Source organism: Colossoma macropomum, unplaced genomic scaffold (assembly GCF_904425465.1).
Source record: "Colossoma macropomum unplaced genomic scaffold, Colossoma_macropomum, whole genome shotgun sequence".
NCBI lineage: Eukaryota > Metazoa > Chordata > Actinopteri > Characiformes > Serrasalmidae > Colossoma > Colossoma macropomum.
The window spans coordinates 19,236,604-19,262,852 of NW_023494809.1; the positions used below are offsets into that span (position 1 = coordinate 19,236,604).

Consider the following 26,249-nt stretch of genomic DNA (forward strand, 5'->3'; position numbering starts at 1 on the left):
CTCAGAAGTTAATAAGTTGGCTTAGGCGGGGACATTTCCTGGGGACAGCTTCAGCCGAGGACAGCTCATCAAAAACGGCGAATGTCCCTGGAAAACATGGATGTCTGGTCACCCTAGCTTATGGCTAACATATAAGTTTGTGGCTAGAATATTAGTCTTTGGCTAGCATATTATTTTGTGGCTAGCACATTAGTCTGTGCCTAGCATATTAGTCTGTGACTAGTGTAGTAGTCTGTAGATATTCAGTTCTGTTGTTATTGAAATGATACGTCATGTTTTTTTTTGTTGTGTTATGAAGCTTTTGGTGTAATATGCTGCTAAAAATCAATCTGAATGCATTAGGCATACACTCTGCTATTCTAAAGTCTCATATATTGCACTTTTTAATTTTTAACGTTCTCATAAATTAAAAATGGACATTTGGGATACTCAGTGTTTTTGCTGTATAGATCTTTCTGAGCTGTTCCACCTCCGGTAGGTAACTGTGGCACTGCAGATATTACTAGGACCAAAAAGCTTTGCAAATTAAGTGACAGTGGTCTCTCCTGCATGGAAACTGTGTGAGAAATCAATTTTCCTTATGCTATACTGAAAGCATTAGTGTCAAGCAAATGTCAAGCCAGATAATTCATGGACTTTTATTTTAGAACTGAATCCCAGCTTCCTTTCCAAACCCCCACTGCAACTACTTTAACAGAAACTCATGTAAGATCAGCACATATGTTCTTGTATCTTCTCGTATAGTTCATTATTAATCAGTATGACTGCTCTAGCATGCAGGCTTTAACGCTACATAGTTTGAACATTGAAGTAAATGATGCAGGATTTCCATTAGATGGCTTGTAAGCCTGGCGTTGTGACATTCAGCTGAGATACTGCCCCCAATATCCTTTTTTGTCTGAAAGCCAAAGCCGTGTAAGTGGGGAAGGCAATGAGAAATGCAGACTGCGATGTTCCTGACAGCTTAGCCCGGCCTGCCGTTGTTGCTGAGTGGATATGTGACGTTTAGAGCAATTGGAATGGCTGACTGGTTGTTTTAAGGGCATTGTTAGTGAAAGACCTGGGCAGGGAGACCGGCAAAGTTCGGAAATCTCTCAAAACATGAACCTGAAACAGATTGTCTGCAAATTAAAGCATTAGCATGTGCTTGACATCCTTTTCTGCACATTCTGAATTATTCAAAACCTGGCTGCATGTGTATTTTCACTCCAAGTGTTCCACTCAGAGATATTGCTTGTGACAGATGTCCCACGTTAAGGTTTCTATTCCCCTCGGACACACATGTGGGCCAAAAGTAAAGGCAGGAAAGGTAAAGCAGGCACTTTACCAGCAGAGTGCATGAGTGATGGCCATTAAGGCTGGACCGCTGCCACTGCTTAATTACGCTGAATCACAGGGTCCGCGAGCCAAATCACATCAAACTCCGAAAAAAGAGAGACGCAAGGACTTCCCTTGAAGCCGCGTGCTCAGTGAGGCAGGAAGAAAATGCCTAGTGATGAGTAAGAAAGTGTCTTTGAAATTTTAAAGGAAGATTTCATTCATGTAGGTCAAATCAGGACAGCAGATGTTGAGGACTTTAGTTGTGGTTCTGCAAAATAAAAATGCATTCTTAAAATAGGGGAGAGTAGGCCACAAACTAAAGCAGGACAAAATGTAACACAGATCTTTTATGTAGATAAACAGGTTGAAGTAGAACATGCTTTTGGTCATTTTGTATTCCCATAGCAACATCATCTGCGAATTACCACAGCAGCTGGGCAGACATTTCTCCTGATTCACCCTGAAGGCTGTTTTTGTACCTTAAAAGTAACTTCAACTTTCATTGTAAGTGTTGTGGGTTACTAAGTCATCAGTATAAATCAGAGAATTCACATCTAGATTATTGGCTGCAATAGAGCACCATTTTGAAGCAAATAAAAAACTCAGAGTAGCCACACTTACTTGCAGCCTGATAATCTGTTAATAATCTGACTAATAGCTCAATCGGAATAGAATACGTCCACGTGTACACCTCAATCAGAAAAGACTAGTCTGACTAGCCCAATTGCTACACTTTTTATCCGATTGAACGAGGTGGGTAATCCTGTAAATAATCTGTTAAATAGAAGAACAAAAACAATGTAAACGTCTGTATCCGATTACATTCCCACTCGGAAAGTTTAAGTACATTCTGCACATGTGCGTTTGCGTTGTAGTTTATATTGTTAAAGATGGCGGGAGCAGAAACTGATCTGCAGAGGAGACGAAGTTTATGCTTTGAAATTTAAAAGAACATGACGTCTTCCTCTCGCCCTTCTTTAATAAGTACAGGTGAAGTACGTTTTCCTGAGTCTGACATCATTTTAAAGTGATTAAAAACACAAGCGCTGCTCACTGCTGCTTGTCTCACTCTGACTGGACTCACAGGATGCTTGTTGTCATGGTAACGTCTACACTAAGTGGTGCTCTACGTATGCACGTAATTTTGGATCTGATTATTTGTAGTGAGCGTGTAAACGGAGATTTTCCATCAGATTGTTGAGTAGAGTGAGCAAATAAACACCTCAGTCTTAATCTATAATCGGTATGTATTCAATCGGATTGGCAAAAATCTGCATGTAAACACAGCAAGTGAGAGCTACCCAGGCTAAAGTGCAGCCTCCACATGGCAGGGTTAGTTTTCACATACAAAATAAAAGTTTTTTGTCAGGTCCAATTATTTTTGTAAAAATGTCAAGTATCAATCACATAAACAACAGACAATTACAGCAGAAGACAAGAAATCATACTGTAGCGTTCACCACATAGGACACAGCTTTTGCACAAGTGGTGGTGCTTTATTTTCCAGCTGTTGTTGGCCACAGCTATGCCATACATAAGCAGAGTTTTCTTTTCTCTAACAGCTCATTCGCTACCCAGCTCACGTCTCCCTCTCCCTCCACACAAACCAGAGCATTTCCTAGCCTAGTGAATAAATGCAGAAGCCTAAAAGTTAGAACATTCAAACATGCTACAATACTATGCAAATATAAAGAATATAAAACAAGTGTAACAACAAAATGGAACACTGTTCGTGGCAGCTTCAGCAGTGTGTTTTTTTGTCCTCATAATTGCTTTATATGCTTCATATTTATGTAGAAGATCGACTCCACTCCATGTGATTGGCTGTTCGACATAAACATCATGCTTGCATGTGCACAGGGATTAATTTTAGCTTCAGTATCTAAACCTGAGTCAGCAACCCTGATTTAAAGCTACGCTCAGACTGCAGGTAAAAGTGGCCCAAATCCAATTTACTGTCTAAATCTGATTTTGTTGTTTGCTCGTTTACATTATCTTTTTAATCTGGCATGTATCAGTCTGAACAGATCACACTCCTGAACTGTCCCACATGAGCAAAAGAGCGCTGATCCACCTGAAACGCTCATCCAACAGACACAGCCGTCCTCTACATTTACTTAAGATTAAAAGACTCCTTTCAAGTGACATTAAACTTTAATGTGTGCAATTTGATACTTTAAACTTGGGGGGCATACAAAAGACACTGGACGAAGACCATGCAGGACAAAGCTTACAGAAAAGAGTAAAAAGCTGATCAAACAGAGAAAGGAAGCTGACTTTCTTTTCTTTTACTGGCTGTGAAGAAGAATGCAAGCAAAGGGGTATGAATTTGGTGATATCCGCTCACTGAGCTCTTTATTAGGTACCTTGTATCTTCATTTATTGCCAATTTTCTCAGCTCCACTTACCATATTTTAGCACTTTGAAGTTCTACAATTGCAGACTGTAGTATCATTAATGATCAGGACCCCCCCACAGAGCAAGTATTTGAGTGGTGGATCATTCTCAGCACTGCAGTGACACTGACGTGGTGGTGGCGTGTTAGTGTGTGTTGTGCTGGTATGAGTGGATCAAACACAGCAGTGCTGCTGCATGTGTTTTTTTTGCACAGACAAATCCATTCAAAAGATCAGATTTGGGCCACTTTTACCTGCAGTGTGAACTTAACCTTAGATTTTTAGGAACTAAAAGGTTTTTCTTCATCCCTGGTTCGACCTGGGTACTCCTTAAGTCCCTCCAGTCTACCTTTTGTCCCAGGCTAGCATTGCTCTGCATGAAAAAAGCAAAGCAAAACTAGGTCATCCTTCCCACCTTGTCGACTGCAAGCCACAGATGGCTATAGCAGTGCTAGGATTTACCCTTGGGTTCTGGTGATAAAGCCCAGGTCTGCAGAGTCAGTTGAACTACTCAGGAGATTTCAAGCCTTCCTTAAAAAGACACTTGGACCATGCAATTAGCTCTGCAGTGGATGTGTTTAAAGTAACTGTTTATCTGATTTCTCTGCAGTGCCACGTTCAATAGAGCACCCCTCCTGGGATTGGAGGAGCAAACCTGAGAGCCGGGACTTTGACGAGCTCAACCACATCCTGCAGGAGAGCAAGAAGCTGGGCAAAGCGCTGGAGAACCTGTCCCGAAGTTAGTGGCCCCAAACAGTATCATTTTTATACAGTGTTCAGAGATGGAGCTGAAGTTTTCAGCTTTTTAGTCGATGAGAACTTGATATTTTAGCACAAACTTCCATCAGTTTTTCAAAATTTCTGCATAATTCAGTCATTGAGATGTAAGCCTAGTCATTCAGAGTGGTTTGATGTGAAATGGTTCCTTGTAGAGATACTTACAGATTTCTTTACAGTAGTGGTGAGAAGAATCAGGAGTCGTGGTGTCTCCAACACAAATACAGCCCTTTTATTTTCTAACCAAAACTGCCAGTGAGCCTACAGGTGTCTTCTGAGTTTTTGTATGAAATGTAGATAATGATAAAAATTGTGGTGAAATGGAAAAAAATGCCCTGCAAGTTCCTTTCCACCATGAACAGATTTTAAAAAGACGTTTTAATCTAAATCTTTACTCTCTTAAACCAAACTCTTAAACCATCCCCTCTACCTGTGTCTTGTCTGTAGCAATGCCCTACACATTTACAAATGATGGTTCTTTAAGGGTTTGTTGGTAAGAAAATGGTGCTATATAAAACCATGAACATGCAAAGAACCCTTTGCATGTTTAAATGGTTCTTTGCATCATGAAAGAGTTCTTCAGATTGGTTCAATATAGCACCAAAAGGGTTCAATATAGCACCAAAAAGGTTTCTGCTATTGTCAAGCTTGTATCAATAGAAGGACCCTTTTTGAAAAGGGTTCTACATAGCACCAAAAAGGGTCCTTCTATTGATACAAGCTAGACAATAGCAGAAACCTTTTTGGTGCTATTGCATTTACAGCACATTCTCCAACAATCTGAAGAACCCTTTAATCAGGCAAAGGGCTCTTTGAGTGTTCATGGTTCTATATAGAACCATTTTCTTTAATAAAGAAACCTTGAAAAATCATTTTAAGAGTGTATATTTATTCCCAGATGTTCCTTTTTTGTCTTCCCCATGTCTTTTTTTTTTTCTTCGCTTGCCATTGTCTCTTCTAGGATGGTGTGTTTGCTCCCTTCCTCTTGTGTGCACTCTTGTATATTTAGTGGTAGCCTTTTACAAAAATGGTTAACAACTTTCTCTGTTAAATCAGGTGTAGATACTGAGGCTGTGATTAATCCTCGTGCAGGTCCATAAGAAAGTGTGATGTTTATCCTGTTTCAGCCAGTCGCTTGAAATATGAGTAGCTGGGTGGGTTTTCTTCCAAAGAAGTACAAAGAAATCTACTTAAATATGTAGAAAGTAAAGCATTAATAAGAGTAAAAAAGCATAGGTTAGTGCTTATTTTAGTAATAGTGCATTATATTCTTAATATATATGCAGTATGATTTGCTTCCTCTGCTAAAAAGCAATTACAAATTTCACAAAAAAATAATAATAACTGGAGGGCTCCACCTTCATCATCCCTGATTGGCCAGAAGCTCACCCTGATTGGTCCAAGAGATGTTTGTGGTCTGAAATCCTGCACTTAACCTGCCTTGGAGCAAGTTACATGTGCATGCCTTTTTGGTTGCAGATGTGTAAACTGGAGCATTCCACATTAAATCACTCTGAATGACTTTGTTTACATATTAATGGTTTAATTATGAAGAAATTTTGCACATTGGTGGAGATCCTTTGTCTACAGTACCAATCTAAGGTTTGGACAAAGAACATACTCATGGAAGGCTCCTTTATTTTCCACGTACAGCATAATAACATGATAGTAAAGATACAAACATATATTGAAATCTAATGAATCTTGTATGTTACATTCGCCTTTGTCTTGCATTTCCACTTTTGTGCAGCTTGTGAAGCTTTGAAGAAATTCTGCATAGGCTGAGCACTAGTTCATGCTGAAAACTACTCGTTTGACAGCCTGAAATTGGAAAAATAATACATATTTGAATAAAAAATGTTTGTTTTAGTAATAGCCTTCCACCCAGTTACTGCTGGGATGGGCTCCAGCTCCCCCAGTGACCCAGATGCATGGGCACCAATTTCACTTTTTACATTTGTCTTAGAAACACAGCTATTCTATTCAAAGTAGCACTATGTAAGATATTTTTGTTAACATCGAAGAAAGTGGTATAACTGAGTCAGTAAAAAAAAACAGTAAAATATGATTATTTTGCGTGCGCTGCTGCGAGTCACCCTGAAAAGCCTGAAAAAAATTGGAAAAGTCAGAGGCATCAAGTTGGATTTGGCGGAACTTTCTGGCAGGCCAAATCAAATTTTTGGCCCTGCTTTAGATCAAAATGTCTTTAAGATTATCAAGAATATCGACTCGATCAGGTGTCCAAACTTTTGACTGGTACTATGCATATGTGTGTGCATACAGCTCAATACACATCCGCATGAATGCCACTAAATAACATGCATCTCCTTTACAGGTATTGCCTTATCTGATGAGCTTGACCAGGTAATTCTTCCTTCTACTAAATTTCCAAACAACATTTAATCAAAAAGCAGATATTTAAAAGCATGCATAATCCCATCATCCTTCTTCTTCATTCTCCAAGAGTGTCCAAGGCATCATAAGTGATCAAGGCCCTGTTTCTGAAATGAATTGTAGATGTTAGGAGAGAGGAGTGCTCAAAGTCATAGTTGTATTACCATCTTAAGATGAGCATTGTGTTATTTTGGCTTTGGGGAACCATGCGCCGAATCTTTATGAGCGCAGCGTGTCTGCTGTAGTGCAGATCAGGGTTTTAAATCAGCCTGCGTGTGTCCCTGAATGCGGCGGAGACTTCTGTAAGATAGCTCCGAGCCAACTGGGCTGGGTGCCCAGTCTGCGGTGAATACGAAAGAATTTAGCTTTTGAAGCAAATGGATTGTCATTCAGTTCATTTCGGCGGCTGGTAAAGAAGGAAGCCTGTTCCATGTTTATCTCTGGAAATATGTGTAGTTACGTAGACATGACCAAAGGCATGATTTTGAGGGAATATCAGAGTTTGTTTAAACTAGTGGCATAAAGAGTGAAATGTGCCAAGATGGTATTATGTATTTTAAATGTGTCTGAATTTGTGTCAGTATTTTTTTTAAAGCCACCTCAGAACATTGTTTAAAACTATTTATCGGGGAATAGCAAGTGTTTAACCTTGTAAAAACACAATATAACATTACACTAAATGCTAATTAATATTAATAGAGGAATTTCTTCATCTGGATGCAGCTCCAGCCATTGCATGGATATGTTCAGTTCCGCTAGCAGCATAACTAATTTAATGTAGACAAGGAGTAGCCCAAACAGCTATTGGATCCTAGCGAAATGCTGGACTTGTATTGAGGACAGGTTTGAACATTTTTAAGCTAATACTCTGACACAAAATCACTGTTTAGCGAATTAAACTTTTCATATATATTTTGTTAATGCTTTTCTGAGCAAATAAACCAGTAATAAGTAACTGCAGCCTCGCAGACTGACGAAGTGAAGCGTAAAGCTAAGAGGAACATGTTCCTGTTTGGTGAGATATAAACTCCTCAAAGGGGTCATTTAAAGAAATTAAAAGAATAGCCTGGAGAACAGTTAAATGTACACGTTTATCCACTTTCCCCACCTGTAGTCGACATATTTAGTGTCCAAAGTTTGCTTCCTTTGCTTTAGCACTGGAGCTACAATGCTAACATTGCTAACAAACACAAGTCAATTGTCACACACACCTTTCCCATAAAAACAACCCCAGTCTTTTCTCAACCTGCTCACACTGAACTTCATTAAGGGTCATGCAGGCTTGTTGATGTAGTTTAGGACACAGTATCAGCTACTCAGTGAAGGTTTGTTCAATTTTATAGCTCACAGAATCTCATACTGTGTCCTGAACCACATCGACAAGTCTGCAAGACCTTAATGAAGGCCTGGATGCGTGTTTGTTAGCAATGTTAGCGTCATGGCTTCAGTGCTAAGCTAAAGAAGCATAAAATATATCTGATCAACTGCATCTGGGGTCTTTTCTCCGAACTGCTCACTTAAAGTTAGGGTTAGACATTTAGCTAGTTAGCTAACTAGCACACACTGACAAAGTGGTTTTCAGTAATCAGCCTTATGTCATTTTATATACATTAAATATGCATTTAGCTACAGGGCGTCTTCTATAAAACAGTTAATTTTGCTCACACAATTTAACATGACATTAAGCTGTATGTGTTAGCTATATCTTGCTAGCTTCCGCTCATGTTGAGTCTTTACCTTTCTGGGACTCGATCCATAGGGCTGCGGTTAGATATCCCTCAAATAAATGCTTTCTACCCAGATAAAGAGCTTTAAACATAACTTTCAAATAATCTCCCGTAATTCACGATCATTTCCTTCTGACTCTGTCTTCTTTTTTTTATTTGCTCCTGTGATCTGTGGATGGCGCTCTCCCAGGATCCGCGAGTCTATAACTCTGTGCTGAGGCCTCGTGTGGTCGGGGAGTGGGTTGGACGTGATGAGGATGACTCGGACCCCCTGGCGGCAGAGATGCTGCAGCCTCCTGTCCCTCGGGCCAAGACTGAGAGCTGCTGGGGCAGTGGAGAGAACAGCCCTGCTGGGAGGTGAGCTTGGAAGGGCATTTGCAAAATATCTCATTATTTCTTGTACAAATTTGCTTCCATGAATTCCTGTTTGTACAATTAGAGCTTTAAATAAGCTGTTGATTATCTGTGTTCTGTAAACTTATAATAATATGACAACACAGTTTTCCCGGTTACTGCAAATGTAATCGATCAGCCAAAACATGTTTGGTGTCTGAAGTTTGCTTCATTAGCTACACACTGAGCTGATGTAGCTATCAAGTAATAAAAGCGTACACCCCACCAATTAGCATTGTACGCATAGCGTTTTTAAATGATCCCACACTCAAATCATATAGAGTTGTTAACTAATCTTAAACAGGGTTTCTTATAAGTGTGGGGGAAAATAAATACAGTATAATATTGCAATATTCTGGGTGTAAAAATAGTATCAATAATATATTATTTATTTATTATGATTTTTAATGTGTATTAAGCCTATTGTTTAGCCTATCATGATATCAAAATGTATTGCCATCTTAATCCACATGACAGTTCTGTTTCTTTCTGGTGAGACCAAGGCTTCTGTCGATGATGTTGTGTCAGTGTTATTGTTAGGAGTGGACGCCCATCCTAATTTTTTAATTGAGCTGTTTCAGCCACATTCTTTGCTTACAGGTGTATAAAATGAAGCGCATAGCTCTTTAGACAGACACTGGCAGTAGAATGAGTCATACTGACGAACTCATGACTTTTAAAGTGGCACTATCATAGAATGCCAACTTTGCCACTAGTTGGCAGTTTATGAAATGTTTGCATTGCTAGATCTGCCCTGGTCAACTGCAAGTGCTATTGTGTGAACTGGAAGTGTCTAGGAGTAACGACAGCTCAGCCACGAAGTTGTAGACCGTGCAAACTCACAGAGCCGGGGCCACCAAGTGCTAAAGCATGTAGCAAAAAATGACTTACCTTTCTGTTGCATCACTCACTACTGAGTTCCACACTGCTTTGAGAGCTTCATGAAATGGGTTTCCACGGCAGAGTAGCTGCATGCAAGCCCATGATCACTATACAAAGTGCCAAGTGTCAGCTGGAGTGGTGGAAAGCACGCCGCCATTGGACTGTGGAGTAGTGGCAACGTGTTCTCCAGAGTGAAGAATCACACCATCTGGCTTTTGCATAGGCGAATCTGGGTTTGGCGGATGCCAGAAGAAAGCTACCCACCGGAATGCATAGTGCCAACAGTAAAGTTTGGTGGAGGAGGGATAATGGGCTGGGGCTGTTTTCAGGGTTTGCGCCCCTTAGTTCCAGTGAAAGGTAATGTTCATGCTACAGCATACAAAGACTTTATAGACATGCAGTTTGGGAAAAGTTTGGGGAAGGCCCCTTCCTGTTCCAGCATGACTGTGCCTCTGTGGACAAAGTGAGGTCCATAAAGGCATGGTTTGAGGAGTTTGATGTGAAGGAACTCCAGTGGCCTACACAGAGCCCTGGCCCCACCCCCACTGCATACCTTCGGGATGAATTGCAATATAAATTGCGAGTCAGGCCTTTTCGTCCAACATCAGTGCCTGTCCTAACAAATGCTGTTTGACTGAATGGACACAAATTTCCACAGACACACTCCAAAATCTTGTGGACTCCATATTAATGCCCATGGTTTCAGAATGGGATGTCCAACAAGTTCATACTGGTGATGATCGTCAGGTGTCCACTTACTCAAAGGGAGCGCAAGTGCAAAGTAGGTGTTTCTAGTAAAGTGGACAGTGAGTGTGTGCCCACAAATCACACAAGAACACAGTCCTCATAACTGTTGTTGCAGCTATAGCTTTCAGAAAAGCATGGTAAACCCCTGTGACCTCCTCCAGATGTTGTCTTGGTGATTTTGTAAGCACAAAGGCTGTCCCCTGAGAATGCTACTAATTAGAGAGGATCAGATATTAAATCATAAATCATACGCCAGGCAAACAACAGTGTCTCCATTCAATTAGCATATTCGCTCGGTTGATTACAGAAGAATCTTGTTGCCCGAGGAGTCGATATTGCAGGCATCCCAATCCACACAGCACCTCAGGTCTTGCTTCAGATTTTCATTAGCCAGAAAAGAAGCTACAGTCGGCTGTAATTCTTTCACTTAGGTGTTCATCACACATCCAGATTGACAGAATTAGTGTCAGATTAGCACAGCACAAAGGCATCCCTCAAGAATTCTGTTATCATTATGGCTGGTTCACATGAAGCAGTCAGCAGGAGGAGGTGTGCTATGGCTTGTCCAGGCTAAAGTTTTATATCAACACACTTTTTATTTCTTTCAGTTTGTAATGTGTTCTTAGGTGAGGTTTTACTTTGGTTCATTTACCGTCTGGTTCTTTCATTACTCACAGTTTGCCTTCTTTATCTTTACCTAGTCTGTTTTGATTGAAGACCAAATGAATGTTAACTATCACCCCAACACAGTGGCCCCGGACTTTGCTGCCTTGCCCTGTTCACGCTGGGTCACTCCCACTGCTTTTTTGCATGTGGTCATCTACAAATTAGCTGATGAAATCAATGTTTCTCATGTTGCAACCTTAATTGTTTCTGTAGCCATTATTCCAGCAAGATCATTCATTCTAATGATGCACACAATAGCTAGAACCTTCAAGATGCTAATCTGTAAGTGAGCTCACAAGCCAGATTATTTGTTCGGCATCAAGCATATCACATCAATCTAGAGATAAACGGCAGAAGATCAGCTGACCCCCATCACAACCAGCCTGTTTGAACAGGCATTCAAAAAAAGCACTAAATATATGAAATTTCCAGAAATTAGAAACAGGAAGTGATGACATGCACATATATACAGACCTTTAACCAGAAGTTATCAGAGCTAAAAGATCATACTCACCAGCTAACATGAACATACTATAGCAGGCAATTATAAAACATATTTGGGGATACTCACCAAAACTGGTCTTTGTCCTACTTAAACAGGAATTATGTCTACTTAACACTTAATTTTTTTAGGACAAGTTTGTTACGTAAGCTATGTCTACTAAGCCAGGCATCTGTAATTTTCGTTATATGAGTGGACAAAGTATGATTAATATATATATATATATATATATATATATAATATAATATATATATATATATACACACATACATATATATACAGTGGTGCTTGAAAGTTTCTGAACCCTTTAGAAATTTCTATATTTCTGCATAAATTTGACTTAAACTTTTCACACAACTTCTAATACTAGACAAGAGAACGGAATTAAACAAATGAGACAACAATATTTGACTTAGTCATTTATATCAATAAAATAAAATGATCCAGTATTACATATCTGTGAGTGGCAAAAGTATGTGAACCTTTGCTTTCAGTATCTGGTGTGGCCCCAGATACTGTGCAGCAATGACTGCAACCAAACGTTTCCGGTAACTGTTTATTAGTCCTGCACATCGGCTTGGTGTAATTTTAGCCCATTCCCCTGTACAAAACAGCTTCAACTCCGTCATGTTGGTGGGTTTCGTTCCATGAACTGCAGTTTTCATCACTGTTTTCCTGTTTTGAATGGTCAACCTAGGAAGATGCATTAGAAAATGAGTGGTGTTAATTATGTATTGCATTAACGTATATAAATACATACAGAGCTACAACAAAGGCTGGTCTTGATCTCTGTTTAGGAAAGCTATTATGTGTTAGGAATGTATATCTGTCTTTAATGCAGTGAATTAACATTAGACTAATTGATATGCTGTGCATTTGTGGTTATGACAGACAGTCAATACCGATTTTGCAAGACGTTATAAGCAGATTGAGACATTGAGATATTATTTGAGGAGAGCCCCATAGCACATGTAATCCATTAGCATGATTCACAGAGCTTCTCATTAGCTTTACTGCTGGGCTGCATCACAGTGGCACCTCAGCATGGCTGGGTTTCTAACACCTGTTCAGCAGTCTCCACACACAGAGAGACTGACAGCTGGGGTGGGTAATGGGCAACAGCCAAACCTCCTCTGGAATCACAGAGCACTTCTTTTGTCTGACCTTAATAGCACAGTTCACACTCAAGAGACAACTTTTAGAATATTTTAAAAGGCAGTTTGATCTGTGTGAACTCTAAAAAAGTTTTTTAGAATGTTGCATCATTTGTTTGCTTGACCAGTGAACATGCATCAAGCTCAAGGCACTGAGTTTGATTATCACAGACATGAAAAACACACATCAAGCTTTGAGGATGAACACATGCATATTAACCTTCTGGGGTCTACAAACTCACCCATACATCAAATCATTGCCTGTATATATGTTTCTCTATTTTTGCGATAATACAGAGCAGAAATACGACTCAAACATTTCCTGAATCTGTAGAGTCGCCCTTTCCATTCCATCTTATTGCTTCATCATATATGACTCACAGCCGGACTTATGAGGCAATGAAAAGGCTTTGAGATACATCATCGCCAGTCTCTTTGTGTGTATTTGGTGAATTTGTGTCTGTCCACATTTTCTGTGAAACTGACCAATGGACAGTCAGGAAATCACTAAGCACTGACCCATCACATCGGAAACCCTTCATTCTTCATTCAGTCAACATTGGAGACACATAAAATGGCATACAAAGAGTTTGCAGCTGCTGAAGTTGCTGCAGCAGTTTTGGAAAGTAGTGATGAAGATAACAGAGCATTTTGGTATGAAACATATGAGTATCGGACTATATACAAGTGCCTTTAAAGGCAAATTTAAAATATGCAAAAAGCATGAAAATGCCCTTAGACTCCAGAGGGACACTCCAGAGGGAGCTACGAGGAGAGCTGTAACCAGTGTCCATATCCCACCCCCCCAGCCCCTCCTGGAGATTCGCCAAAAAAACATACTTGCAGTGAACAAACTTACAATGCATTTGCAAAAAAAATTGGACAGAGGAGAGAGTTCATTCTTCATTGCATGACTGCTGTAAAAATTTTAAATACAGCACTAATTGGCCATCCCCGACACCAGCTGCCATTTACATTATTCAGTTTCATCACTTTTGTTTGTGAGCAAACACTTGAGGCAGATTTATTAAGAAAGGTGGTGCTTGCAGAGAGTCTAGTGACACTTTGAACTCATAGGGGGGGCCATTTTAGTGGCAAGACGTACTAAGAATTTCCAGGTAAAATAAACACAGGTGCATCAGCATAATTAACATATGGCCAGTCCAAAAAATGAAGTCAGTACTTGTCGAGAAAGTATATGACTATTTCAACATAATACATCATCATTTTTGAGAAAATAAGACATTATTTCAAAATAACATAAAAAATTTAAGACCGTAAGTCATTATTTTGACTCTCTTTTTGTTTTCAGCTGGTGGAATGAGCTGAACTTGGTTTCCGTGCTGAGCGCATTTGGAAATATGATATTGTAAAATCCCTCAACTATGTGCAGTACATCAAACAATGGCTCTGACATTTCTGCCGCAGCACACACAAAAATCCCAGGCTTATTACATACTAAGACTTATAATTCAGTGACTAAAGGGACTTAGGTGCAAACTGGTTGAGCTACTTTGGGCCCGCTTACGGACCCATGTAAGGGGTTAAACATTGTTTGGGTGCTGAAAAACTATTGTACCAATTTAGTAAATTACAACAACCGTTTTTAACACCAAAATAGTTTGTGTCGGCAAATCTGCCAATTTAAATGAAAAGTATTCATTAAAAACATGGAAACCATCGAAATAACCGAAAGTCTTACATTTGAAGTTTTAGCATTATTCATCATTATTCTAGCTGTGGTTTGAGTTTGGACGCTGGGTTTCAGTGATAGCAGTCTTTAAAGCTGCTTTCTACAGGGCTCAAACTCCATTGTCTTGTCTCATCGGATGACTGTGAACTGGGCTAATGGCCACACAGCGAGGCTCTACTTGGCTGTCAGTCTTCAAGCAGAGCTGACAGGAACCCCAAGGATGCCTGAGAGAGAGCGCTGGGGCTGCTGGGAAATTAGGAGGAGGTAGAGGTGTGTTCTGGTGACAGATTACAAGGATGATGAAATCCATGTGGGAGTGTTCACACTGGCCTCTAACACATGCAACATTACACACTGCAGTTTTTTTTTTCTTCTGTCTCTCACTCACCACCTCTGTCTTCTTCTGTTCAGAGAGAGAGAGAGAGAGAGAGAGAGAGAGAAAACACTGTATTATAAAACGGATAGTTCCGGTCCTAAAATCTGATTGGCTGAGCCATGTTCAAAGCCATTGTAAAATACACAATATACTCACACCTATGACCACCTCACAACAACTGAACTCTGTATTACAGCACAAAAAACCCTTGTGCTAATAATGGAATGATCTTTGATTCTCATGATGCTCACAGGAACCACCGAGTGTACTGACGAAGTAAGAACCTGTTTTTTGAGCTGAGCAGCTGGTACCTTATTTTCTTAGCTAGATCTAGGCTGGTCAGCTATCTAGCCTACAAGATAGCTAACAGCCTAAACAACTCCATCATTAATATCACAGGCTTGAATTAAAGTACTTACGATATGATTCACTGTAAAAGGGCAATATGAAACACTAAAGAGTGTCACTTGAATGACTTACATGCTTGAAATGTTTGTTTTAGAGTTGCTATCTTTCTGCACGACCCACCTTCTGTTGAGGTTCAGTTCATGGGTGGATGCCCTAACACTCTCTTGTAGAATTTCTTGATACATTCCAGAATTTATTGCTTCTTTAAATGATGGCAAGCTGTCCTGGTCCAGTAGCAGTAAAAAAGCCCGAAACCGTGATACTGCCACCACCATGTTTCAAAGTTGAGATGAGGTTCCTATGTTGGACTGCAGTGTCCAGTTTTGCCAAACATCCACACGACATTCTTTCAGTAGTTTTGTGGCTCATCCAGGCAGTCTTTAGGAAAATTTAAACAGGCAGAAATGTTAAAGGTGGAGAGTAGTGTCTTTCTCCATGCTGTCATTCCATACATATATCTTTGTTTAGTGTTTGCCTGATTGTGAACTCATGAACACTGACATCAACCAGTGTAAGAGAGGCCTGCAGATCTTTAGATATTACCCTGGGGAACTTTGTGATCTCCCAGAATATTATGCGTCGTCTTGGAGTCATTTTTGTTCGATTTTGGAATCTCTTCTAGCCCATTGAGCATTGGCAGATATTTTTCTGATGTTCTTAGAAATCTCATTTGACTGAGACATGGTATGCACTAAGAAATATGTGAGTGTACTTCTTGTATGTCATTGCTGTGGTAAGTAGATCTCATATGTGGTCATTTTATAGGAGAAGGAAAATGTCCTTAAGTTTAATATGTGTACATATAACAATTCTTCTATCTTTTCTGTTAAATTGGTACAGCAGGTGTTTCAAATGGAAAATAAAACATAGTAAGAAAGAGTTGCAAGGTTTTGATATGACTGTGACAGTATATTTGTAGAAGCAGAATCACACAAGAAACACTATGGGTTTGCAAATAGTGGAATTTTTACATGTTTTGTGTCTTGAATCCCAGCACTTACAAATGTGGGGCATACCTGCAGTATGGTGCTTGGACCCCGATGGTTACCACTTGCAGCTACATTAGCAATAATAGAAATGCTGTAATTGTAATTGCAAGTTGTAAGACCATGATGTTTTTACGGCACTGTAACATACTTTCTTTCTCTCTCTGTAATTTCCTACTCTCTTTCTTTCATTTCCGCTCACCCACTCACAAGCCTGCCCACTTAGACGTATACATCTTAATCGACCCACTTTCTCTACTACTAGACATTCTAGACCCCTTTCCTGCTCGTTAAACAAGCTATATGTGATATATGCTCAGCATGATACCATCTCCTTATGCTATGACAGTTGGAGGTCTTAATCTACTGGTTCTAGCTTCATATTTTCCTTGCAGGTCTTCCTCCTAGTTGTCTTGGTCATCTTGATTGAAGATAAGTGAATTGTTTGCTTTATGTACACTAGGCTATGCTAAATGCACTCAGTCTCTGAACAGAGAAGATGTGTGTTCTACATTAAGCAGGATGTGCCACGGAAACCCATGATCAAAAAATTTAATCAAAAGACAACTTCAAACACTTCTTCTTATCATAGAGCAGTACACCTGGCACAGAAAGGGCCTTTGGCTGCTAATCATACAGTAGAAATAGCATATACTGTATACGTTCAGAGGAATGCTATCTCCATATGCTGACAGTTTGAGGTCTTCGTTTAAGGAATACTCCAGCATTTGTCAGCCTGATCTCTATCTGCACCCTCTGCATTGTATTTAGGGTAAGATTAGAGTTAGATCCTTGCTTTTGTGTTTTCCCACTGTGGCTATTGTAATGCATTGCACGTTGGACATCCTACAAATACAACAAATAAACTGCAACCTCCGTGAAACAAAGCATCAACAATATTAACAAGTACTAGAAGACAAGATCATTTTAGACCAGTTTTAGTTTCGCTTCACTGTCTGTTTATACTCTAGCTATTGGCTAATTTATCTTTGGGTGGGGTGGTTTGTTGCTTTCAGGAACATAGCTAAAAGATAGAAGCGTCAAGAGAGGGCTATAATACTGCTCTCCACCAGCATGATGACATACCATTACGTTTCGTTAATTCAGACAGATTTTTGATCTAATAATGCTAAGTTACAGGCCTATAAACACTTTGCATTTGTACTGATTTAGTGCTTGAGAATAGTCAAGAGTGTCCTGTTTCTCTTTATAATGAGCTGTAATGAGGCAAATATTCAAAATCTAGATGTTGTACATATTTTACATTAACAGTATTTGTAATAGTTATAAAATAAATGAACTAATGCACCTGTCAGCGGTATTTAATGGGATTGCGTGGGAATTCTTTGGAAAACATAACACCTCTTTAAATATTAACATCACATGCACAGACTGGTGGTCTGTGCATGTGATGGTCTGGCTCAATGTTTAGGTCTCAAATGCAAACTTAACATTACACTGATTAAGATATGATGACAATAGTAGATAATTGGAAGGTCATTGGAAGACACAACCTTCACCAAGTGTTGAGTGAGTTCTCTTTGTATAAGCTTTCAGCACACTCGCAATCATCGAATTCACTGACTCTGCCTTATTCAGAAAGCTATCCAGGAAGAAACACTACTTATAACTTCAGTGTGAATGGGTTTAGCTAAGTAGCTGTAGGCTGAAAAGGCGGGTATATGTAAATGTGTTGTTTTTTGTGACATCGCAAAAAACAGTTAATTCCAAACCATTTTTTCAGCTAAGATTGCACTTATGGACTGTATGGACTGGGGAGTAAATGGTACGTTTAGAATTTAAGTAATGTTTACATACTACATTAGGCTCCTTTATTTTAAGAAAGTGAGGTATATATGTTTGTCCACGGAACAGGCCCTTTAAGCCACTGGTTATCAGTCCTGGACATGCTTTGCATAGTTTAGTATTTTCACTGCAGGTTAAATATTAAAACATAGAGGGAAATGGCAGTTCGGGACCAGGAGAGAGAAAATGCCAAACAAAGCCAAATGCTGCCCCTGAGGTATGTGTATGTGCGTACGCACGAGCTTTGATAATTATGTCTGCAGGTGCCTGAAGGGTTTGCTGTCCAAAGGGCATTAGGTTTGCAAACAAAGCACTGTGTGGCGGCCAAGAGTTCAGCGCTAATGAGTGTCTCTTATCACTCCCATCTGCGTGAGCTCCACCTCCACTCTCCAGGCTGCCCTCTGATCACTGAACACGTCCTCCACCCTCCACCATCGCCTTAATTACACTACATGCTGCTAATGGCTCTCATTCAAAAAGTGCAGGTGGTTTCAGTGCTGCACACACCACAGCTGATATATTTGCCATCAAGTAAGAATACAGATACATATCAAACCTAGATAAATGAAATGTATATAGTGCTGTTTATGCTAACAATGCACTGTGCTGACCTGTTTAAAAAGGACCTGTTTAAAATACCAGACAGCAAGCATGTATCAGTCCTGCTGACTGTATGCCACTGCTGGTCCACCTGGATAAACAAGTTTTTTAATCTGCTCAAACAGATATTAAATGTACATAGTTTTTTTTTTTTATTTTGGAAAATAAACAAAGATGAATAAATCAAAAAGAACTGAAAGAAAAAAAAATGACTAGGCCCTATATAAAATGATGTGGTTGAAAATGTTGTTGCTGACCGCGTGCTAGATCAAAACTATTTAGTAAGTAAATCACACTGTAAGTGGAAAATGAGTGATGAAAAGTGGTATTTTGCCTAATAATCTGCTTCACCACTGGTGGGCTGCCTGGAAAACACTGAGCAAAGAGCCAGTGGGCTGTCAGCTTTGCCGTCAGCAGGCCAACAGTGGCCCACCATCCTCTTGCTAACTGTGATGAAAAAAAAAACTAAAATAATTAAAACTTAGCACTTAAAAGTATGCAACATAGAAGCAATTCAAATAGAAACAGAATGTCAACAGAACAAAGTTCAAACTTAACATATAAGATGTTAAGCAAAAAACTGTTTTGTAGTGTGAAGTAAAAACTATACTTTTTGCTCATCTTGAGGCGGCGAATCCTGGTGCAGTTTCGGCTAATGCTAACCAGTGTGGTTACGTAAAGATATGAGAGAGTTACTGAGGTTGTGGTTGGGGACCTGGGATTGCCACAAGTCATTCAGTAAACAATGAGGAGCAGATTTTTCAATAGTAATGCCCTCGGCTTTGACTAGGCTAATTAGCTAGCAAGGAAAACTTTGTAATGCTAACTGATTCTTGAGAAGTCAGAGCACAGCATTTTAAAGTAAGTTAATGTAATGAGATTTTGGAGCATTTCGATTGGTCCATTCATTTTGAAACTTTCACACAATGGTTGTGTTTACATGCAAAGATTTTTGCCAATCCAATTGAATACATTCTGATTATAGATTAAGACTGAGGTGTTTATTTGCTGACTCTACTCAACAATCTGATGGAAAATCTCAAATTATATGCACACTACAAGTAATCAGATCCAAAATGACACGCATGCGTAGAGAACCACACAGTGTAGACAGTGAGCATCGCATGAGTCCAGTCAGAGTGAGGCGAGTTTTCAGCTGGAGCGCTTGTGTTTTTAATTACTTTAAAATTATGGCAGAAAAACGTACTTCACATCTATTAAGGAAGTGGTGAGAGGAAGACGTCATGTTCTGAGACATATAAGCTGGACGCTCGTCCCACCACTGTCTTTTTAAGTTCAAAGCATAAACTTCCTCTCCTCTGCAGACCAGTTTCTGCTCCGCCATGTTGAACGTTGTAAACTTTCACTATGACATGACGCACATGGTCAGAACGTTCTTAAACTTTACGACTGGGAATGTAATCAGATACAGGCGTTTACATGGTTATTATTCTTCTATTTAACAGATTATTTACAGGATTACCCACCTTGTTCAATCGGATAGAAATTGTATATTGAATGGCCTCAATCAGACTAGACTGTTCCAATTGAGGATGAATGCATTCTATTTCGATTGAGCTATTAGTCGGATTATTAACAGATTATTAGGCCACATGTAAATGTGGCTAATGTAAAGGACAGCTGCTGTGTTGAAATGATGTCAAAAAATAGAAATCAACAAAAATGGAGATACATGTTTTTTTGGACAGCCACGATATGTGGTGTTTTGGATGCTGGTATGGTGTGACCACCTAAGCTAGTAGCAGACCAGCATAAACCAGTTTAGACCAGTGTGGAATGCATGTTGGTCAAAGCTGTTTTTTCAGTGGGGTAAATTTATGTTGATCTGATCACTTGACACTACAAGGGGTCACTTGAGCTAATACTGTTACGGAATAGCACTTAAGATGGCCTTAGTGATGGTGAGGACAAGTTTATCATCTCATTATTATGTTGTTTTGTTGTTAATATTGTGAAATTCAAATGAAATGATGAGCAAAAACATCAATCACTGAACAGGCTCTCATTTCTGTTTACTGCGTTCTAATAAGGGAATGTCTAATGAGTTAGAGGCATTAGTCTTATTTTTCATGTTGAGGAAACATGATTGAGGCAACATGGGAAAGACACATGAGGCCATGGGAACATAGAGTGTCCTAAAAATTTTAGTGAAGGCCCTGGGAATATAAGGATGACCCCACTAGGATTTTGATGTTTAATTCAGTTGCCTAGTTCTGGTTTCATTGTGTAGGGAAATTTAGTTTCAGGCCAGTATCTTATGGCATTTTTCTGTTGAGAAAAGAGTCTAGACCTTAGTTTGTCTTAGAGGAGCCTGTGAAAGTGTGAATTCAAGTCTGAAACAAGGGTTGCTATGATTATTTCACAGCTAATTCAGAGCTAATCTTTAGCTGGCTACAAAGAGGCTTTGGCTAAAGCTAGTGCTCAAATCAGTTGTGGGTAGTTTCATTACAATTTCACAGTGTGAATTTGGGAAGGCATGCACACTCTTCATTCTGTTTCAGGCCAGTAAACTGTAGCATTAGCATTCTGTTCAGTCTCAAACTTGTGCTCATGACTATAGCTCTCACATCAATTCTCTGCTCTACATCCTGGTCTCGATATGTGCTGGGGCATTAAATCAGCAGGACTGTTTTGCAGGGTTGTATTTCCCAGGTGGTGTACAGTGTGCTAGAGCGTGAGGTATCCCTGCAGGAGGAAATCTATTGAGACGGCATAGCTAGATTCTCTCATCAACACAGGTCTACTCTACTTTAGCATGCATTGCGCTAAATCCACTCTCCCTCCCACTTTTCCCTGATGATTTTTATCGAACTTTCTCTTCAAAAAGGCATTGGTTTTGCTTATTTTACCAGTCGTATGGTGCTGTGTCATTCTGAATGAATTTCCAATGCTCTGTTTACTACTTCTAGTTTGTATGGAAGCCTGTTTCCTCCATTCCACCAAAAAACACCGTATAGTACATCATAATAATGAGAAAATTTCTCATAATTATGAATTGCTATCTCATGTCTCATGCCTATTGGAGCTGGATTAGTTTCATATGAAGAGGTGCTGTAATTTGGGTGATTACAAATGAGACCAATGAGATGCCTTTGACAACACATGTAACCTCACACTGAAATGAGATGTAAAGTCTTCTTCCTCAGCTTGAGTAACTTTTGCTGCCGTATTTGCCATTTAGCCACATGGCGTGTTGTTTTGTTCAGAAGTGTGGCTCCTGTTGCGCAATGCTGAAGCAAACGTCCACGCAATGATGTTTAATAATGGGTAATTTGGGGAAATTACATAGATCTTTTATTCCACACGAATTGGCAAGTTACATTACTGCACCGCCTCTGGTAGAACTAATCCAGCTCAAATAGGGCTTTAGAATCTCATAATTATGACATAGTATCCCATAGTAATGACTTTGTATTTCATAATAATTGGAAAGTTTCCCATAATTATGACTTAGTATCTCATAACAATGAGAATTTTTTTTAATTGACATCATGTAGATACTAAATCATAATTATGATATACTAGGTCATAATAATGAGAAAGTAATTTATAAATATGAGATGCTTTTTCATAATTCTGAAATACTTAGGCATAATTGTCAGCTAGTAAGTCGTAATTATGACATAGTAAATCATACATATGACAGTAGGTCATAATTATGGCATAGTAAGTCATACATAGGGCATACTAAGTTATTATTATGAAGTACTAAATCATAATTATGGGATTGCAAGTCATTATTATGATATAGTAAGTCAAAATTATTAGCTACTAATTCAAAATTATGAGAAATTTTCTCCATGTTATAAGATCTCATTATGAGCTAGCAAGTCATAATTATGAGATTATAATGTTATGTTGTAATTACTATTTACCATGTTATGACATAGTAAATAGTAGTTATAAGATACTATAATTATGAGAATATTATCTCATTATTATGATATAGCAAGTCATAATTATGAAATGCCAATAGTAGGGGTGGAAAAATGATCAATTCTTAGATGCATCACAATGCTTTTTTGAAAGATTCTGAATTGATTCACAAAACGTCATCATCTGCTTTTTTATGTAGAGTCTGTGCTTCCCCTGCATTTGTAAAATCAATATTTGAGATACACAACTATATATTGTCACTTTTCAAGGGCAAAAACAGTAAGAGCTTGGGAAAACTCCACCCACCAAACTTACAGCTTAATTTACTTTTGGCTTCTGAATATGTGTTTTAATTAAAGATGAATTCCAGATTTAATCTGTTAGGTGTAATGAAATTAAATGAAGTACTGATTTAAAGAAACTGCTTAAAGGTTTAAACACTAAAATTGATGCAGTTGTTAGTAAAATTGATGTCTGCATTCGACTGTTTGTGCTGTTTTTCTGAGCTTACGTCATGCTGTACGCTAAGTCCTTTTGTTCCGCCCAGAATTTAGTGGACGCCACCTAAAAACCTCCAGTGCTGAACCAATTCACAGCGTGAAAAAGCCTGTTATTGCTGAAATCCATGTCTATAAAATTCAGCCAAATGAAGAACTGCCAGTTGAACGTCATTGGTTGCTGCTGCAGGCTCTATGTAATCAGTTTACACTTTACATTCTCCATAAGTAAAGCATATTCTTCTCTCCTAGACAACCAGCAGGTGGCTAATAGGCGAACAGGCCTATTGAGATACATACAGTATACATACATGCATGCTGAAATAATTTCTTTCCTGCTGTTCTAGAACAGGAGAATCAAGAAGGGGACAGTCACTGTGACTGTCACTTTCTACATGTCTACATGTGGCAGTGGTTTTCCAGGTTTTAGGACACTATCCACTTCTTGCGTTAGGCTATATATAGTAAACAATCTTCGCACCTCTCACTGCACTGTACATATGTCGCACTCCGCCATCTGTTGAAAATTCAAACAATGCCATGTGTTATTTAATTATTTGTGTATTTTGGATGATTAGGTGACTTTGCATGGTGAAACTTTCATGCAACTTTAATTACTTGAAACCTACAAGAAACTAAATTGCACTCTATTTGCATGTAAAGTTTCCTGCAACTCGTTTGAAAGTGGTAAGCACTTTAACTTTGTGCAACAAGCTTCATTAAACAGCCGATCAAATCGCTAATGATGCATCACCTGATCATGTTTTACAACATACTTTCAAACCTTTGATTTGACCAGATCAGTGGATAAGAAAATAAAACCAAAGACGCCTCATTGGGCGGTCCAAAAAGAGACACCCAAAACTGAATCAGTGTTGGTAGTTTTTCGTTTTGTGAGTTTCCAGAGCCAACAACAAACGTGAGTTTCTCAAGTCAGCATTTCTGTACCCAGCTGTGTTAACGAACCAGCTAACGGCTAACAGCTGTTTAAACGGTTGCTTGTTCCGGTCTTTATTCATCTTTAGCCTGCAGTTATCATGATCCACATAACTAGATTTATTTTCTCCTCTCTTGACACCCTCTTATTTTACACTCAGCTCAGATTCATTTGGGATCCAAACAATGCAAGTTGTTACAAAAGAGGTGACCCAGACACACTCTTCGATTACCTTGTACTTCTGGGACAGGATGATCAAGGCATCAAGTGGGTTATAACCACAATAGTGACTTGCATATTAATCTTTCAAATGCTTAACATAAACAGTTGCAAGCACAATAAACAATTTTTTCACCAAGAAACATTATTTGTTTACAGTATGCCCTGCTGAAAAAACTAGCACAGACTTGCAAGCATTTCATGCTGGTCTTTGGTAGTCTATGCTGGTTTATGTTGGTCTAATGCTGGTCTGGTTCTGGTTTAGCTGGTAACCCCAGCAAGGTCATACTGGTTGACCAGCACACCATCATGAAAACACAACATATCCATTGGGGAAAAGAACTTTCAGTCACCCATTATGCATCAACTTTTTTATGATGTAATAGTGAAATATCATAAAATAGCAGTTCTTAATGCAGAAACATTCACTTTATTATGCTCACTCAATTACTACTGCAACAATAATGCTGATTTAACACTAGCGGCTACATGCGATTTCCTTTGTTGGGTTAGCATCAAGCTAACAGTTCCTCACATGGTACTCATGGCATCAAGCCGGTTATAACTGCAACAGTAACTTAAACATTAGTCTTTCATATGCTTAATATACACACAACAGTTAGAAAAATATATAACAAAGATACCTCTATAGATCAATGAATGTCAGATATTGTTGACAGATATAAACAGATATTGTTGCTCCAAAAGACAAAAAAATGTACTTTTAATGTAAAGTTTAACGTAAGAGTTTTTATTCTAAGCAGTTTTGAAGCATTTCTATTGATCCATTCATGAATTTTTCACACAATGTAAAGGTAAGCTGTTCAGCTCAAATGATACTGAAGTCGCTCTGGATAAGAGTGTCTGTTAAATGATGTAAATGTAAATGTAAATGTAAAACAAATAAAAAAAGGAGACTTGTTTTTTTTGGACGACATGTTAAAATATTGAAAAAGAATTGCACTGACAGCTGGAAAAAAATGAAGATGATAAAAATGCAACAAATGTGTGAAAGTGAGAATGATACAGGGTATCAAAGAAATCTAGACTGTTAATTTGGCTAACTAGTCGAGTAACTGAATGTTGCATGCAACTTCAGTTGTTTTTGAATTGCTTCTTGTAACGGTCAAGTTGCCTAGAAATTATGCTGTAGGCAACTCACAACATGCAACTAGTTGCATGAAGGTTTCACTGACGTCTGTCTTTCATTGGCTTCTGTTGTAAATGAGCTTTGAATCAGTGAGTTTTCTATTCTTTTCTGAATGAGTAGATGAGTTAAAATGATTGTGGTATTCTACGGTACAATGCAGATGTACCATAAAGAGCAGGTTAAAATGTCCCTTTAAGGAGCATCAATCAGACTTGCTCAAAGATAAAATCAGTGCATCTCTTCAAATCACTCGAACTTCACTCAACCTTCACCCCTCGCTGAACGCGCTCTCTGCTTGTCAGCACCAAGCAGAATGGGGCTGCTCCGTTCACGAGCGATCGGGTGTATGAATCATTCCTTTTGACAGTCTACAGGCTGCTGCTCCTAATGAGCGAGCTGATGGGATAAATCAGGTCACAAATTCCGACTCGGCATAATTAAGCGAAAACTCGGGATCCAGAGCCGTCGCTGTGGAGACCTTTGCGCTGCTGCACAGTCCTGTCAGTGCCCAGTAGGTGTTGATTAAACAGAGGTGCCATGCTTATTCCCTGCTGAATACCGATGTCTAAATAATTGCATCTCTCCCTCTTTTTTCATGTCAAGGCCTTTTACTTTGCCATGCAGGAAATGCTTGATGTGGGGCTTTACAGGATTTAGAGTGAGGGCAAATGACGGAGGCAGTTTTCTAACCACAAAGTGAATAGAGTTGATGGAACTGTCTT

At 39.1% G+C, this 26,249-nt stretch overlaps 1 protein-coding gene across 1 annotated transcript in view; it reads left to right on the plus strand.

Annotated features, from left to right (window-relative positions):
- Positions 1 to 26,249, plus strand: part of cunh8orf34 (chromosome unknown C8orf34 homolog) — a 174,881-nt gene that overhangs the window by 41,460 nt on the left and 107,172 nt on the right. Inside the window, exons 4-6 of the mRNA XM_036558913.1 lie at positions 4,327 to 4,455; positions 6,829 to 6,857; positions 8,805 to 8,971. Coding sequence (XP_036414806.1) covers positions 4,327 to 4,455; positions 6,829 to 6,857; positions 8,805 to 8,971 — 325 coding nt within the window. The remainder of the gene's footprint in view (positions 1 to 4,326; positions 4,456 to 6,828; positions 6,858 to 8,804; positions 8,972 to 26,249) is intronic.